The 16902-nt window shown below is 35.4% G+C and overlaps 1 protein-coding gene across 2 annotated transcripts in view; it reads left to right on the forward strand.

Moving 5' to 3' along the window:
* The window catches only part of LOC129942090 (gamma-aminobutyric acid type B receptor subunit 1), a 561118-nt gene that overhangs the window by 351757 nt on the left and 192459 nt on the right, over nt 1-16902 (forward strand). For both annotated transcript variants that reach the window (XM_056050889.1, XM_056050888.1), the window contains exon 5: nt 14473-14689. In XM_056050889.1, the coding sequence (XP_055906864.1) occupies nt 14473-14689 (217 nt within the window). The remainder of the gene's footprint in view (nt 1-14472; nt 14690-16902) is intronic.

Here is a 16902-nt window from a genome sequence, read left to right on the forward strand (position 1 = left end):
AGAGCATAGAGCATAGAGCATAGAGCATAGAGCATAGAGCATAGAGCATAGAGCATAGAGCATAGAGCATAGAGCATAGAGCATAGAGCATAGAGCATAAAGCATAGAGCATAGAGCATAGAGCATAGAGCATAGAGCATAGAGCATAGAGCATAGAGCATAGAGCATTAGAGCATAGAGCATAGAGCATAGAGCATAGAGCATAGAGCATAGAACATAGAGCATAGAGCATAGAGCATAGAGCATGGAGCATAGAGCATAGAGCATAGAGCATAGAGCATAGAGCATAGAGCATAGAGCATTAGAGCATTAGAGCATTAGAGCATTAGAGCTTAGAGTATAGAGTATGGCAAAACAATATAGGGAATACGACATTTATACTTGTGATTTTTTTTGAAACAAGCATTCAATTGTTGATCAAAGGAATGCTAAAATTAAAACTCTGCCGAGTCGGGAAACAGACACAAACAAAGCTGATGACAACGTCAAGGTTGACGATGTTATAAGCGGAGTCGAGATCCCCATAATTAAAAAACGCGCTGAAGGTCATCCAGAGTTTTCCTTAGGGAGAAAACTATGACATTGGGCGGTGTGAATAAAAACGAGTAGGACAAGTAAATACTTGAACATATCAAAATTACAAGTAAACGCCAAAATTGAAGTGAATAAAACAAGTATTTACTCTTACTCGCGAGTAAATACTTAAGAGGCTAGTAAAACCCGGAATAATGCCAATTTTGGTGTGAATAAACGCAAGTAAATACTTCTGTAGCAAGTAAATATTCGTCTACTCGCAAGTCAACCCGACCCCAGACTTGCAGTCGTACTTGTACACGAAAGATGGCTGGATTTATGAACTTGCGTTGTGTGAAACGTTATAGAGACCGGCGTAATATAAGTGCCGATCTATCTAAGCGACTATTACGGTTTTAGAACGAAAACGTAGATTTTCACACTTCGCACTTTCTTGATGAAAACACTGATGCAAAGGGTGGAGGACTGCACGGAAATAGATGGGCATTTTTCTGAGATACGTTGGTGATCCAGGATTCAAAAGTGGTTTTGCCAAAGACATGGGGGTTGAAAGAAGTACCGTACAGCAGAACATTTAAAAGTATATTGGATAAAATAGTGTCGAAGTCTGAAGATTGGATTAAATTTAGAGGCACTATTGAAGATATGGATCAGGCCAAGGTAGATTGAGCTTCAAAATTTCGCATTCCGGCTGTCATTGGTGCTAAAAACAGAAAACAGAACAAGGCACAACAGGAAATGATGCGTAGTCTTTGTGGCGCTTCAAGTATTTACTTGCTTTTTTCGTGAATTCAGTTGTCTCGCGAGTAAATACTTGCTAGTATACCCTCGGGTTGACGAGTACACGGTCACAAGTAAACTCGACGCTTTATTCACATCGGTTTACTTGGAGTTTAAATACTCGTTACACTTTACTTGTAAGTAAATACTCGTCGTACTCGTTTTTATTCACACCGCCCATTGGCGTTATCCAAGAACCGTGGATAAACGGCCTCAAGGTGCGAGGACTCGAAGACAACCAATACGACCTCTTTTATAAAACCGCAGATCAATACCAAGATAATCCCAGAACTTGTATTTTAGCTAAGAAACATTTAAAAGGTTTTTTATGTCCAAATTTAAGCACTCCCGATCTGATTTGAAGATAAGAATACAAAGGGTTTGTTGTTGGACTCTTTTTACTCTGCCCATAATGCACCATCATAATGCACCATCATCATGTGCAAAATGATGACTGAAGCTAACATCAAAAAGACAAACCTTCTGATCGAAGGCGGCGCAAATGCTTGGCATACCCTTTGGGAAAGCTCTAAAATCAACGGCAATTTTTGATTTTATTATTGAAAATAATATGACCATTTGTAACAGAGGCAATACTTCCACTTTCGTCTTTCCGAGCTCGGAAAATTATGATGGATGGGAGCATGTGCTTGATGGTACTTTAAAAAACCGTTATTTATTAGTAGAGAAAAGAAATCAAAGAGCTGGTTATCAAAACCTTAATGTCACAGCAACACAACGAAATTGATTTCCTCAGATATTATCTCGGTAGACACTGACTACTGCACTTCTACTTTCAGCCTTAGTAAGGATATTTTCCTATCCAGAGAAGATTGGGAAGATGACATCGTGTCGAAAGGTTTCGACGCAACCATCTTTACTGACGGCTTAAAGATTGAGTGCGGATATGGTTCTGGGATCTTTTCTGAGTCCCTAAATGTAGCTAAATCATTTAGGCTTCCTGACTGTGCTAGCGTTTTTTAGGCTAAACTGCTGGCAATAAAGGAGGAGTGTAAGATACTTAAACAAAACCCAAACCAAAACCGAAATGTGGCTATCTTTACAGACAGTCAGGCAGCTGTCAAAGCTGTTAGCTCGGCCATATCCTCATCTAAATTATTGGTCTAGCAATGTTGCGATGAGCTTGCTAGCCTGAATATTAACCTCGGTGTCAGCCTGATCTGGGTTCCGGACCATAGTGCTATCGTTTGAAATGAACGGGCTGACGAGCTAGCCAGGCAAGGATCGGCCCTTCATAGCTCACTTGCGGAAATGGTTAACATTCCTCTTGATGCTATGATCTTTTCTATCTACCAAACTGAATCAAACCGAGATGGAGCAATTTACCCAACTGCATTACATCTAGGAAGATATGGCCCACCTATAATAAAACCCGTACAAACGATCTTCTATGCAGGCCATGGAAAGACATAGCCAGGATTGTTGCGGTTTGTACCGAACATTGGCCTATAGGAGTTCATTCGGAGAAGTGGGGTATCTCCTACAACACCTTTTGCCGTAGATGTAGTGACCAAAGAGAAAATGAAACGATAATCCATTTCCTCTGGAAATGTCCTGTTTTGGCAAATACTAGAATGAAATACTTTGGAAAAGCATTCTTTCACGAACTTGATAAGCTATCTGAGACAAAGATTAAAGACCTAATCTTTTTTCTCAATGCAACAAAATGGCTCTAACATAATCGCTATGAAGCTTCTCTATAAATCTATCCCTTTCAATCAAAGGTCAAACGAGTTTATGGTATCAAAACGGCGGCGCACTACAGCGCTAATTGGATCTCAGGCTAGGTTGCCTTGAGATCGTCATTTTTACCTACCTACCTATACCTTGCTGATCAACAGCGTTCGAAAATAATTTAATAACTTAAATTGTCACTTAAGCCCTTGAAATGTGTACCTTTAAGGTTACACAGAACATTTTTTAGCAGTGAATAAAAACCCACCCTTGTATAAAACGCTTCATTACTCTGTATACTGGAAAATATGTTCATACAATTTATTTCTATAACTATTATGTATGTATGTAGGTACATATTTATGAACCTTTTTCCAAACACAAATTAAAACAATTTTCTATAAATTTCTCCGAAATCACATTAATTAAAATTCCCTCACTAATATAAATTTATTTTCCTGCTAATCATCCTTTATAAAAACCTTATGTTGCCACAAAAAAAACGAAAAAAAATAACCATGTATGTCCTGTATTACGTATTCCCTGAGCAGCGTTATACAAAAAAAAAAGAAGCTAAATTGTCCCATCAGCTGTATGTCAATTGCTGTGAATTTCATTTCTCACAAATTCAATTTTTTACATCCGTCTCCATTTCACATCACAGCAGTCTCATGTGTACAACCAACAACTAGGACATGGACCAGGGACAGGAAACTGTCATCACTAAAAAAATGAAAAAAAAAAGATTATCAAAAAATGTTATTACTCTGAAATTGGAAATTGGCACATATCTCAGTTATTGCGAGGTTTTTCTTTTTGTATATTTTTTGTACTCAAAGTTGAGTGTGTTAGTAGTCTCATTTATGAACAAGGATATAGGGAGTGTAGGTATATGGCTATAAACGAACTGCATAGGTTTGATGCAATCTGTGCGTTCAGTGTCAGAAAAATGTGTTGTCTATATTTCTGTATATCTTAACACACACACCAGAGCAGAACAGACTGAAACGTAACGGTTCCATATCCGTTTTTGTAGATTTTGCTCGTTTTATATTTATTTATATTTTCGTCCTGTCACATTTTATACAAAAACAGCATTTGTTGTGATGAGGCTGTCTCCTTCAACAAATTGATCGAAAACTTTATAAAACTATATATTTATGGACAGCTGATGCAACAGAGCGGCTTCCTTTGCTTCTCTGGCTCTCTCCCTGTGCTTCCTTGAAAAGGACTTTGAGCGGAACTAGAGTGGAAACAAAACAACTTCCTATGTTTGGTTTTGTGAAAGCTTTATTCTGGGGAGACATAAATCCCTCAAGTGACCCCCTCCCCCTTCAAAAAAAAAAAACAGGATATCCCAATGCAACAGCTCATAGTTTTTTCTGACTTTCTTTTTTAGGAATAAACGTCAGTGTGTCATTCAACATTATTCCAATATACGATCCTTTGACAAAAACCAGAAAGGCAGGCAAAAAGGATACAAATAAAAAATTACAGCTGACGACAAGTTTTAAACGAACATACATATGTATGTACGTTAGCTTAGCACACAACATATAGGACAGGTAGGATAACAGGCAGGCAAGGTAAAAGTATACCAGAGAAAGAAAAGATATGATGGAACGAATATGTGTATTCCTGGAATGAAAAATGGAAGCATACGATACAAGTCCCAGTCCCAGATGATGACAATTGCAATATTTGCCAATGACAAGGATAACGACAGCACACACACAAATGTCAAAGAAAATAAATTAGCAAAAGGTAAAATGTTTGCAATAGGTTTTCTAGATAGATAGATATGCATATACCTATATAGGTTTATATCTTTGTGATAGGAATCCTTAGGGTGGTGCATGTGATACGAGCATACCAAATGATAGGAATACGTTGATACTCGAATCACTAGATGATATCCTTTTTGGATAAGGCCAGTCGTACTTTCGCATCTCTACGTCGTACGATGGAGCTTCATTCTATATGACTAGATGTACAGAAAGACAGACATTCTTAAACACGAATATGTGTATATATCCTTCCTTAGTTGGATATAACGTCGATCTCGATGAAATACCTACCAAATTGAATTTAAGGGTTTATCGTGTTGAATTTTAATGCTGCAAGTGGCTTCGTGAGCTTTTTGTTGATTATATAGACAACAAGCCGTGCAAAGTATGTACAGTAGGTACTTATAGCCTCAAAAGCTGTTAAGGAATTAAAGCCAAAGGAATGTAAAAGAAAAATTCATAGGAAATGTGTTCTTTGAGAAAAAAAACTACTAAGAATTGATGGAGACACCAATTGATTGATTTCAACTATGCTAAGCTTAAATTTGGAACTTATGAAAAGTATTTTAAGACATTCGGATGTACGTTTCCTAGAAAAATGTTATTGATAGCAGAATATAGCACAATTATAATGGACACTGAAAATATTAATTGAAGAAATGAAATTGAGTCAAATACCAATTTTTGAAAATTATTTTAAAAAGATTTTGAAAATTAATATAAAATCCTTGAAGGATCGAATTTTGCCAATATGATTTTTCACGATCTTGTGTGCGTTCTTTAGCTTTACGGATTAGTTTGATGATTTAATTGAATCGTTTACCGAATTAGTGGATAACATCGGTCCTTCATAAGTTGTGAGGCGACAATCGCAAGAAGTCAACACATTTAAGGATCTTGTGTGCCGGAGATTGATTATAAACCAAAGGTCGTCTAAATTCAGGAGGATTGTTTTCTTGAAAATAACGTGCTGGTTTTTCGAGCCCATTATTTGTTTAGAAACACAACTACCAAGATAAATATGCACATTTTCAGAAAATATTTTTGGGCCACAGACACCACTTACTTTGAACTAGAGTTGGGAAAAAATGTTTACAAAGATTTTTCAACAATTATTGTTTAGATAATTATTAAAATCTTGAATGGTTTTAGGCTTCACCGGACCGATAAGGTGTTTTCTTTTGGTAGAGGCGCCGCACTGTATGTAGGTAAAGGGCCTCCCTGCCCAATTTTCTATGTAAGTCGGATGATAACTCTGTTTTAGAAATTGTTTTTGTTAGTTTCATATGTAACAGTGAGAGTGTTTTGGTTGGATCTGCTTACAGACCTAACAATACTATTCCCTCAATAACAACTTTCTGACTTTTTAATGTACACTTTAATTGATGGTGATATTTATTGCAACTTATTGAATGCGCGTTTAGACGAAACTTTTCTAAGTGAATTTGGGGCACTCATTCTAAGTCCCTTTAAAAGTTCCAATCCTTCCCACTTTACTAAGGGTTCTTGTACTTTACTAGATCTTTATTTTGCTAGTGATGCTGGACGTGAGGTACTTATCTTAAAACACAGATTTTAGCGCAATGTTTCTCAAATAACGGCATAATTTTTCTGTGTTTGAATGTAGCGTGTCAGATTAACAAAAAATCTAAAAATTTGGTGAATGATTTTGAATGTACAGACTGGAATAGACGCCATGCAAAGCTTTGATGACCAAGTAGGTTTTTTCTCATCATAATGTAAATCGGCTATTCCATCAGTATGCCCCTATGAAGACCTTTGTAATTAAGTAAAGTAACCCTCCCTGGCTGAATAATGACATTACTGCTATGATTTGACGTCGGGATGTCGCCTATAGAGGTTGTACAAGTTAGAGGCTTTACACAAATCTTATTGAAGACTACAGACTTAAGTCGTCGTAATGAAAAGAATGATAGAAAGAATCTACTACGACCACAAACTTCATAACTTAACATCCGTCAAAAAATTAGGTTATAACGTACGGGAACTTGGGAAACCATTTAACAAAACAACTGACGACATTCTCTCAATTAAAAGTGTACTACTCCACCTATGTCTCTAAGCTCAATTCTTCTGATTCTGGAATTATAGAGGAAAAACAGTTCTTTCAACTTTATTTAGATACAAAAAAGGTATTGTGGTAGCCATAATGTCAATAAGATTAGATTTGATGGAACTTAAGTTTATTAAACTGTTGCTATCATATTCACTTTGCTTCATTCCTCACATATTTAACAGTGTATTAATCACTTCGAAATTTCCTTGAGATTGAATAAAAGACGAAGTATTTCTTGTGTCTACAAATGCTACAGAGTTCCGGCTCATTTATATCCTACCTTTTTTTTCCAAACCTGTTTAAAAAAACTATTCTAAAGCAGTTACAAAATAACTTATAGATCAAGAACCTCTTAAATCACTGCAACAAGGCTTACTTTTTGTGATTGGTCAAATGACACTGTTAACATTATTAAGCTTTTCTAAAGCATTTAGCACTGTAAGTCATCCAATTCTCTGTTACGAGTATAAGCTGATAAATATTTTTGGCTTCTCCGTTAAGTCTTCTACACTAGTTATTTCGTACCTTAACAATGTGTAGTGGCAAATGAAAGGTCTGCCATCTTTTTAAATGTCTCTGCTGGAGTGCCTCAAAAATCTGTCTTTGGGCCCATCTTTTTTTCACTACCTGTATGTATGTTAATGAGCTGCCAAATATTGTTAAAAACTATATGATTCATATTGATTTCGATGATTTGCAGCTCAAAATAAGACGACCATTTGTTGCGAAAAAAGAATGAGAATATACACCTTAGCCTAAAATGGTTAAAAAGACAACTCAAATCAACATCTTTTCCGATCCACCCTAAAATATTTGATCCTTCAGCAAACACAGCTAGTAATCTAGGACTTATTTTTAACCGCACTCTTACATGAAATGGCCAACCAACTTAACAAGTTTTTCTTGTACGTAGAAGTTTAACCATAACAAAGACAAAATCGCTTCTTGGCAAGACATTCTTACTACCAATTATGCTGTATTTATGTGAAATGTAATTTGAACCCCGCATTTTAAATCTAAATTAACCTTAAGGTGGCAAAACTTTATAAGACTTATGTCCTACTTTGTAAGCAATTTTGAAATGAATAAAGTCAAGTCTCATACACTTTTTTAAGTGCTTTAAAATGTAAGCGAAACATTTTAACTACCAATTACATGCAATAGAAAATCGTCAATCACATGATAACATGTACAGTAATCATTACACACAAATTTAATTCAACATTATTTTCGTCAATTACATTTTAATAAATATTTCCAAATATTTTTATTTAAAGTAACATTAATTAAACTAATTAATATTAATTTAAATGGAAATCATTGACCTTGACTGTAATTTAAAATTACATTCCCTCAAGAACTTGAATACATCCATTACAATTTTCAACTACATGTAATTAGTAAGTGAATTTTTTCAATTACAACTACAGTAACAACAACTACAAGTAATTAAACAGTAATTTATTATAAATTACAACAACGTCTAATTTGTATGCAAAAAGGGTCGATTAATAATTAATTGCAGTTGGATTGAAAGTTAAAATTGATTACGAAAAATAATTACTATTTCTTAAATCTGCTTTGTATGTTATTTAATCGTAAGGTAACACTGGTCAGCACTAGTTTTGCCACACGGACTTTGATAACTAATTTTGTTTTGTCAATCTAGTCTCATTATTAAATCACAATTGTCAAGTGTCAATTAGCCTCAGTTTTGTTGTGATACGGTATAACTCAAAACAGAAGCGCTTCCAAGGAAGCCGTTTTAAAAATATTTGTGGTTACATTTTAACACCTTTTTGTTTTAGGATTTTTTTGTTATTAACCCTGTGAACATGTCAAGGAAGTGTAACAATGATCCTATCTATTTATGTTATGTTTGCGGCAAACTGACATTCAAAAAGCAAAGACGAAACTTTGGGAATCTTGTGTTGGAGTGTTATCACCAATTTTTTGGTTTTTCTGTCGCCCATCAAGACAAAACCTGGGCTCCTTATGTCTGTTGCATAAGGTGTGTACAAAATTCAACCGACTTGAAAAAAGGCGCACGACCTACGCCGTTTGCAGTACCCATGATATGGACTGAACAGCGAGATCACGTTTCGGATTGCTATTTTTGTCTCACCCTTACTTATCTTCGGCTATAAGACCAGTCTCTAATTGTAAAAAATTGCCAGAAATATGACCAGTGGCAACTACACCTGTTAAGAATGACCATTCACAGCCGTCTACTTCAGGTAAATGTGATGACGAGCACGATGACTTTAAGTTTGAAGGAATTGGAAACGAGCCTCATTTCATAACTCAAGAAGACTTAATGATTTAGTTTGGAATCTAAATTTGTCCAAAAAACAATCAGAACTATTAGGATCTCGTCTAAAAACTAAGCGATGTAGAAAAATCTGCATGGGTGGAATTTAGAAATGTTGTTGCAAATTTGTTGGGTAACCACAAGAGTGACAGCTATAGGGAGTTGGTTAGCGAGCTGTTAATGACATATAAAGCTTTGGGTTGCAACGTGTCACTTTAGATCCACTTTTTAGACTCCTAACTGGATTTTTGTCCTGACAATTTAATGCCTGTCAGCGACGAGCACGGTAAGAGGTTCCCTCAACACATTTTGAATATGGAAAAGCGGTACTAAGGCAAATGGAACCCAAATATGTTAGCGGATTACTGCTTGGCAATTAAAAGGGACCAACCAGAAGCAAAACATGGAAGAAAATCTATTAAGTCATTCATAAAAAAAATACAGTTTTGATTAACAAGATCTGTGTTATTTCGCAATATTTTAAATTACTCAATAAAATAAAATCTTTGGCCAATACATTTTTTTTAACTATTTATTTTTTCTTATGATCACCAACTAAAGCAAAAAATATCAAAAAAGTCCGTGTCTCTTTTAAAGGTGATAAACAGCCCTTAGTGTTAAAAAGAAACAAATGGACGGTGCACCCTGTATTTTGCAATCTGAACATAAACTTTGCTAAGTATTTTTCTTCATGAAGAAGAATTTGTATGGCATTTGAACATATGTCTAAAAAATACCTACGCGCCATCGTGTACGGTTTGCAAAGATGTTTTTCAGCTCCCTCAAAATTTTGCATAATGAAGCTGATTCCGCCTCGACTGTCTTGCGCCATGTTCTTCTCGGTTGTGTGTGAACGGATTCCACTGCATTGCTTGGCCTCCATTGCAGACCTTACCTTTTTGAAGCGTATGTCCAATCCATTGCCATTTACGCCTTAGTATTATAGAGTCTATAGGTTCCTGGCCTGTCCTTCATTTGATATACGGTTTTGCCAGAAAATAATTAGGATGTGACGAAGACATCTATTCACGAAGGTTTGCAGCTTTCTTGTAATGACTGAAGTAACCTTCCAAGTGCTGCAACCATAAAGAAGCACAGATTCGACATTTGAGCGAAACAGTCGTAGCTTTCTGCCAGGTTGACAAGATAAATGTAATGTAATAAAAAGCTTATTCGTTTATTGGTTGCATTAAGAATCAAGAATTGTTAAACAAAAATAAAAAAACTGACTGGCAACATGTAGAACACTCTAAGCAGAAAAGTCTATCCATTATTGTTATGTCCCATATTATTTTAGATCGAATCAGTAGTACATACATAATTACATATGTGCTATTAACGGTTATCTAATAAGGGTATCAATTATCACGCCATAAATTTTCGCGGGAAAAACTAGTAGCATTGCGACGCACGTATCCGGTATAGTATGGGGCTGAAGGCAATTCTGTCTCGTCAAACGTACTATTCGCCCATGTGTTAGAAGCAAAGATTGTGGTACCATACAGAATAGTACATAATCCCATACTTTTAGGAGTTGTTGCAAGACAATGTAGGAATATCACAGATACTTTTTTAGTATGGGTCTCCAGGATATACTAGCATTGTCATAAATGCTCTACAATCATTTCCGAGCATAAAGAGTTTTTCCAACGTCATCTCATTTCAGAGTCTTATCATTTTTTCTTCCGAGAGGTAATTAGTTCCAAGGAAGGCTATCCTTCTTTCTACTGGCACATGACATTTTCCTAAGAAATGAAAAATATCTTCTCTTTCTCTTCGGTTACATAAACTGTATTGTCCGGGTCGATCCTCCCTATGTGGTAAATAGTTTAGATGCGGAAGCTCCCCTCGAAGTCTCCGCATCATAGAAATAACCTCAAAGGTTATGATAGAGATATTTGGAAAATTAACTATGAGTGGAATTTGAAGGTTCTTCTATACAGCGACTATGGAGTTTTCCATCAACAATTATACAGCTTAACCATGCAATCATCAGCGTTTCCGAAATCCAGATCCAGTGACATTTCACACCACTAAGCCAGCTCGTGCCATCCTGCGTACCAACTACTTCTTTGACTGATTCCATAGAGGGCCGCTTTCTTTGGTAATCTTTCATTGTGTATTTGCAGATCTTTGATGATTTAGTCTATATTTAGTTTTAATGTTTGAATAAAAAGACGCGATAGTCCAGTTTCCAGCAAAAACATGTAGGGGAAAAAAAATATTAATTTAATAAAGAATCTTAGTAGTTTTTGCACACTTTCGTGCTGTTTTTACTAATCGAGCTAGACTGACTTCAAACACATGAAAATTTGCTACTATGTGCTATGTTCTTGTTGAGAAACATTTTGCCCAGGAAGTTACAATGCACTTTTTGCTTTCATAAGTTCTTCACTAAGATGTCTTTCCATACTAATATTCTTAGTAAAGCGCACTCCTAGGTAATTGAATTTTCTCACCACCTCAATGAAGTTCGAGTCGCAGCTCCATCTTTTATTTGAGCCATTTCTTCCACCTCTGTTCTTGAATATCATTATTTTAGATTTACTTAAATTGACCTTAAGATTCCACGTTACACAGTAATTACATATGCAATTAGTCATCGGCAAAGAAACAGTGCTTTGATCGTTGTCCCGGTGAATTCCACTCCTAGACCAATGTTGTCATTAAGGCAATCCACAAAGAGCGCAAATAAAAAAGGGCTCAACGTACATCCCTGCCGGACGCCTATTTTAGTCTGAAACCATTCAGAGATTTCCTCTCCATTCCAAACCGCGGCTTTAGTATCACTGTATATATTTTTGAGAACTCTACCGAATTTCCTCGACATCCTGTAAACCGCATTGTACGCTGCTTTAAAATCCACGAAGAAACAATAAAGTTTCTTTTTGCTTCGCAGGAAGTTCTCTGCAATGGTCTTTAGGACAAAAATTTGGTCGACCGAAGAGTAACCGGATATAATTTGTGAATCCAGAAAAAAGGTTACAGAAATTTGGCTCCTTCAAAAATTAAGAAAACATTTTTTTTTCCATTATTTTAAAACGGGAGCAGAGTATGTCTTATTTTGTATAATAAATATATATTTAGTATTGGAGTAGTACCCGTGGCATGATGGTTAGTGCGTTGAACTGTCATGCGAGATGTCTTGGGTTCGATCCCTGCCTGTACCACCTTAAGTTTTATTCATGGGTACTGTCTCTTGCGAGAAATAGCCAAATTCTCCAAGAGTAATTCTTGTCATGAAAAAGTGCTTTCTCGGCACATAAACTGTAGGCCCCTCTTTCCTCGCAATTACTCGCACACAGGAATGGTTGAGAGGCCATGGACTGTTACGCCAGCTAATTTACTTATTTAGTATTGGAATTTTAAATACTTTATAAGTATAATGCACTATACTTTAATAACTTTATATTGCTAAATGAAATCATCTTTCTATAGAAGTTCTCTTGCGCGTATGCCTACTATTTTTAAATTTAAAAAAATAATCCAAAATTAAAATGATTGCCTTCTTAAGTATGTTACAGACAGCATATTTCGTGCAATGTTCATAAATTTCTTTTTTAGAATTTTAACTTTCTTCTTCTTAAAAACCAACTAATAGAAACTTATTAACTTGAAAATATTAAGCAAGCCTTTGTTGCATAGATTTGATGAATTAAACAGGCGTTTTCGACTTGCTACTCCTTGGAGCAATTTCGGTAAAGCATCTGCTATTAAATAGACAGACTAGTAGCTCGAATTTGAGCCCTCAAGACACTCAATTTTAGGTTGATAAAATAACCACCATAGTCCTTAGAAATTCCACAAACTAACATTGAAATCTCGTTTGGTAAACCGATCGTAAAACTAATATAAAATAGGTCATAAGTTTCTGAACCTTTCTATGAGTAAAATGACATACTTTAAGAGCTAGTAAATTACTGTGTAGGTGAACTGATATCAATTTAGTCAGCAGAAGCATTGTGTTGTAAAATTTCAGTTAATCACAAAAAGAATGAAGAATGAGTAAAATGTCAACTAGGACCTTTGAGAAACATTTAATTCATCAAATACTACAAACTTTCCACAGCAATTATCCTTCAATCATCCTTCTTTCCATACTCACACAGTAAAATTGTCTTTAAAATGTTAATTATAATTCTAAACCATTGTGTACCTGGACGAACCTGCTACGAAGGAATAAAAAAAACTTCCTTTTAAATTAACATTTAATGTCTCCCTTATTTTTGTATCTAGGGCTATATGTACACGGTAACTTTCTAATTAGGTCCTCCTCTTGTTGTTGGCACACAAATTAAACAACAAAATACCAAATTGGTACAATTTTTGTTAGACAAAATAAAGAATTAGCATATTCTATTCATTGACAGGGACAGGACATTCTTTGACTTGAACTCTGTCTCTGTAATAATTATTATATTCGTGTACCTCTTCCAAGAATAAATTCAAAAGGAAAATGCTTTCATATCGAACATTGGAATATCTTTTGCCAAAAACGAAAACCCTCCTCCTGATAATATTCCACCTCACCTCAAAATGGTACTGTGTTATTTACTTTACTCCAACTTTACCATTCACCATCTTTCTTCCCCCAGGCTACATTGAAATAAGGAAATAAGGAACAAAAATAAAGAAAGTAAGAAAGGAAAAAAAAAACAACTTGGAAAAGTCCTTTGATGACCTAATTTTCAATTCTCTCTCTATCGCAATGTTTACTGGCCATGGGCATTGTTATCAAGAGAACAAAAGAAAAACCATTCTTGTTTTTCTTCTTCCACTGATGGCAGGACTAGGTAAGGAAGGTATCAACTGTGTCTCAAAGCAAAAGGGAAACCAAAGTCAACTATATCCTGATGATGGTGTATATACTATTGGGTACATGCGGGACTTTGGGGAATATCAATGAGTTGTTCTTCATTTATAAATATGTAGATGTATGTATACGAGTAGAACAGGACGACGACATTCGGTGACATTTAGAAGGACGAAAAATTATTATATGTAATACTAAAGCTAATTTCCTTGACAAGAAGTACGCATTTATTTGACACTAATTGGACCTCTTCCATCATGAAGCACAAAATTTATTGTTTGTTTGTGTATGTCTGACGAGTGTTGTGTTGTATGTATGTGTCTCCTAGTGCTATGTTTGTGTGTGCTTTTTTTGTATCTTTAATATATGTGAAATAGAATTGACTATTTTATGTGGAGGAAACTCTTAAATTTATTACTAATTTATTGCCATTTGAAAAATAAAATATTTTTCTTTTTGTATTTCTTTTCTTTAGACCGTTGAAGACCTCGAAAATCGATGCATGGAGGCGGGCGTCGAAATCGTCACTAGACAATCATTTCTATCCGATCCAACAGACGCCGTTCGAAATTTAAGGCGTCAGGATGCTAGAATAATCGTAGGACTTTTTTACGTAGTTGCAGCTCGCCGTGTCCTATGCGAGATGTTTAAACAGCACCTATATGGCAAGGCGCACGTGTGGTTTTTTATTGGTAAGTTCATAAAATTAATCAATTTTTATATTATTATGATTCATAAATGTCATCATGTTGGGCGCCACTTTTGCTTCGAGATTTTTACGTTTATGAGGTAAACTTTTTCCTGCTTCACCATCTTCTTCCTACTCACTAGGTTTTAATCAAGTTCAAGAAAAATGTCCACATGTTTAGAAAACCTCCTTTGTTACAAAGTTCATAAAAAAGGCCGCAAAGATATTATCGACTATTAGATTTTAAGTTAAAACACAAACACTTTTTAAATACTTTTAATGTTGCTTCTACAACGTTTTAATTTGGAATAAAAGAAAAGTAGGATACAAAAACATATAATACTTAAGAAGGGATTTCCCCGTTTAAAATTCAAATTCTTATGTTACTATGTTTTCTGAATTGAACAATGAACAAGTATTTTATTTAGTTCAGTGATATGATGATTAGATTTTTTTTTGTTTAAATTCAATATCGACTAATTGGCAAACTATTCCAAACTTATTTAAAATCATCTTTTACGATATTTTTATTTTTCACTTTAAATCCTTCATAACTCCTAAAAACATGTTTTTTAAAACTGCAAGTCTGCAACTACCAACCTAGTTAAATTCGTATCCTTGACGGTCTCAGTGCTTAAAAAAAGAAATGAAGTCGTTGTAGTCTTTACTGACTTTAGCAAAGTATTTAACAAAATATTGCATAAACTTATACTTTTTAATCTGTGTACTCTTGGCCTTGGAACAAATTGTGTTGCAATGGATTTTTTTTACCTAGATAGCCGCCTTTAAATGCGCTCTCTCCTACCTTTTTCTTGTTACCTCTGCCGTTGACGTACCACAAGGTAGCCACACAGGTACTCTGCTTTTTATCATCTCCATCAATGATAAATCTCACTTTACGCTGAAGAAACATCATTTTTATCTTTTTCGACTATATCACCATAGTTTTTCAGCCTGGTGTACAAAAATTGCTTAAACCTAAAAATAAATAAAAGTCAACCAATTACTTTTTGACGCAAGCAATCAAAAACTTTATAACATTAATACTTTCTCTATAACCAACTCATTCCCTCTGTTAAAGTTTTTCCCGTTCTGGGACTCTTATATGACCGAGAACTAAATTTCCGTGCTCATACAAGTGATACAATAGTAAAAGCCAACTCAGCTGTCGGTTTTGTAAAACATTATTCAAGGAAATTTTTCCAACACCTACATTACCCTATCTCTCTACACTACTTTTGTCTGTCCCCTCCTTGAGTATACTTTTCAAGTATGATCTACTTACCAAAGCGTGCAAATTTCAAGAATTAAAAGCGTTCAAAGGCGTTTCCTTCAATTTACCATTCGGGGTCTACCTTGACATGATTCCTGATCCTTCCTTCACATCAAGGTCGCCTTAAATGATTTAATTAATCCCAAAATTCTGCTTTCTTTGTTTATTGACTGTCCTTATCTTTATAAATCCATCTTCCTTAACACTAAGCCCAGTAGTTTGAGAGTTGTTTGCCTCTTTTATATTTTCACGATTCAAACTTTCAAATCAAAATCAATTATTTAACGAGGTTAAGAGCTTTTACCCAATATTCCAAGGGCAAGTATACATGTTAGTTGGAAAACTTTCCACAATCAAAAGAAGAAAAATGGAGCCAAAAGTAACGGTTTTGTATGTTAAGATATTGGCCCTTATATTGTTTCTTCCAAGTTTTATGACACGGAGTCTTGTACTTCATAAACGAGGGCAAATTGATAGTAATGTTTATAATTTTGTAAATCATTGTGAACACTTTCAATAAATTCAGAATTACTGTGTTCCAAGTTACAAACAATCTTCCTTTAACTTTACATAGCCCTCGGCACCTTTCGTTAGTTAGCTCTTAGGCAAACAACAACCTCGAGGAGAAGATTCAACGTTGGAAAACTGCAGCAGCAGGATACCGCCAATACCTTGCCGACCGAGTATCCCTAGAGCTTGCGAAAAACCGTACAACGGACGAAGTGCCCAGAGATCTACTGGCAGCTCTGCAAACAATCCATTAGGAATACTGCAGAAGAGGTGCTGGGTTTTCTTACAGCCGACAATAAGGAACCCCTGGTTTAACTCTGAATGTGCTTAGGCAAACAAAGCCAAAACGGAGGCATAGAGATTGTTGCAGCAAAGGAGGACACGATCTTCCCGCCAACTCTACGTCGACAAGAGAAGGGATGAGAACCGCTTGC

Source organism: Eupeodes corollae, chromosome 1, assembly GCF_945859685.1.
Source record: "Eupeodes corollae chromosome 1, idEupCoro1.1, whole genome shotgun sequence".
Taxonomy (NCBI): Eukaryota; Metazoa; Arthropoda; class Insecta; order Diptera; family Syrphidae; genus Eupeodes; species Eupeodes corollae.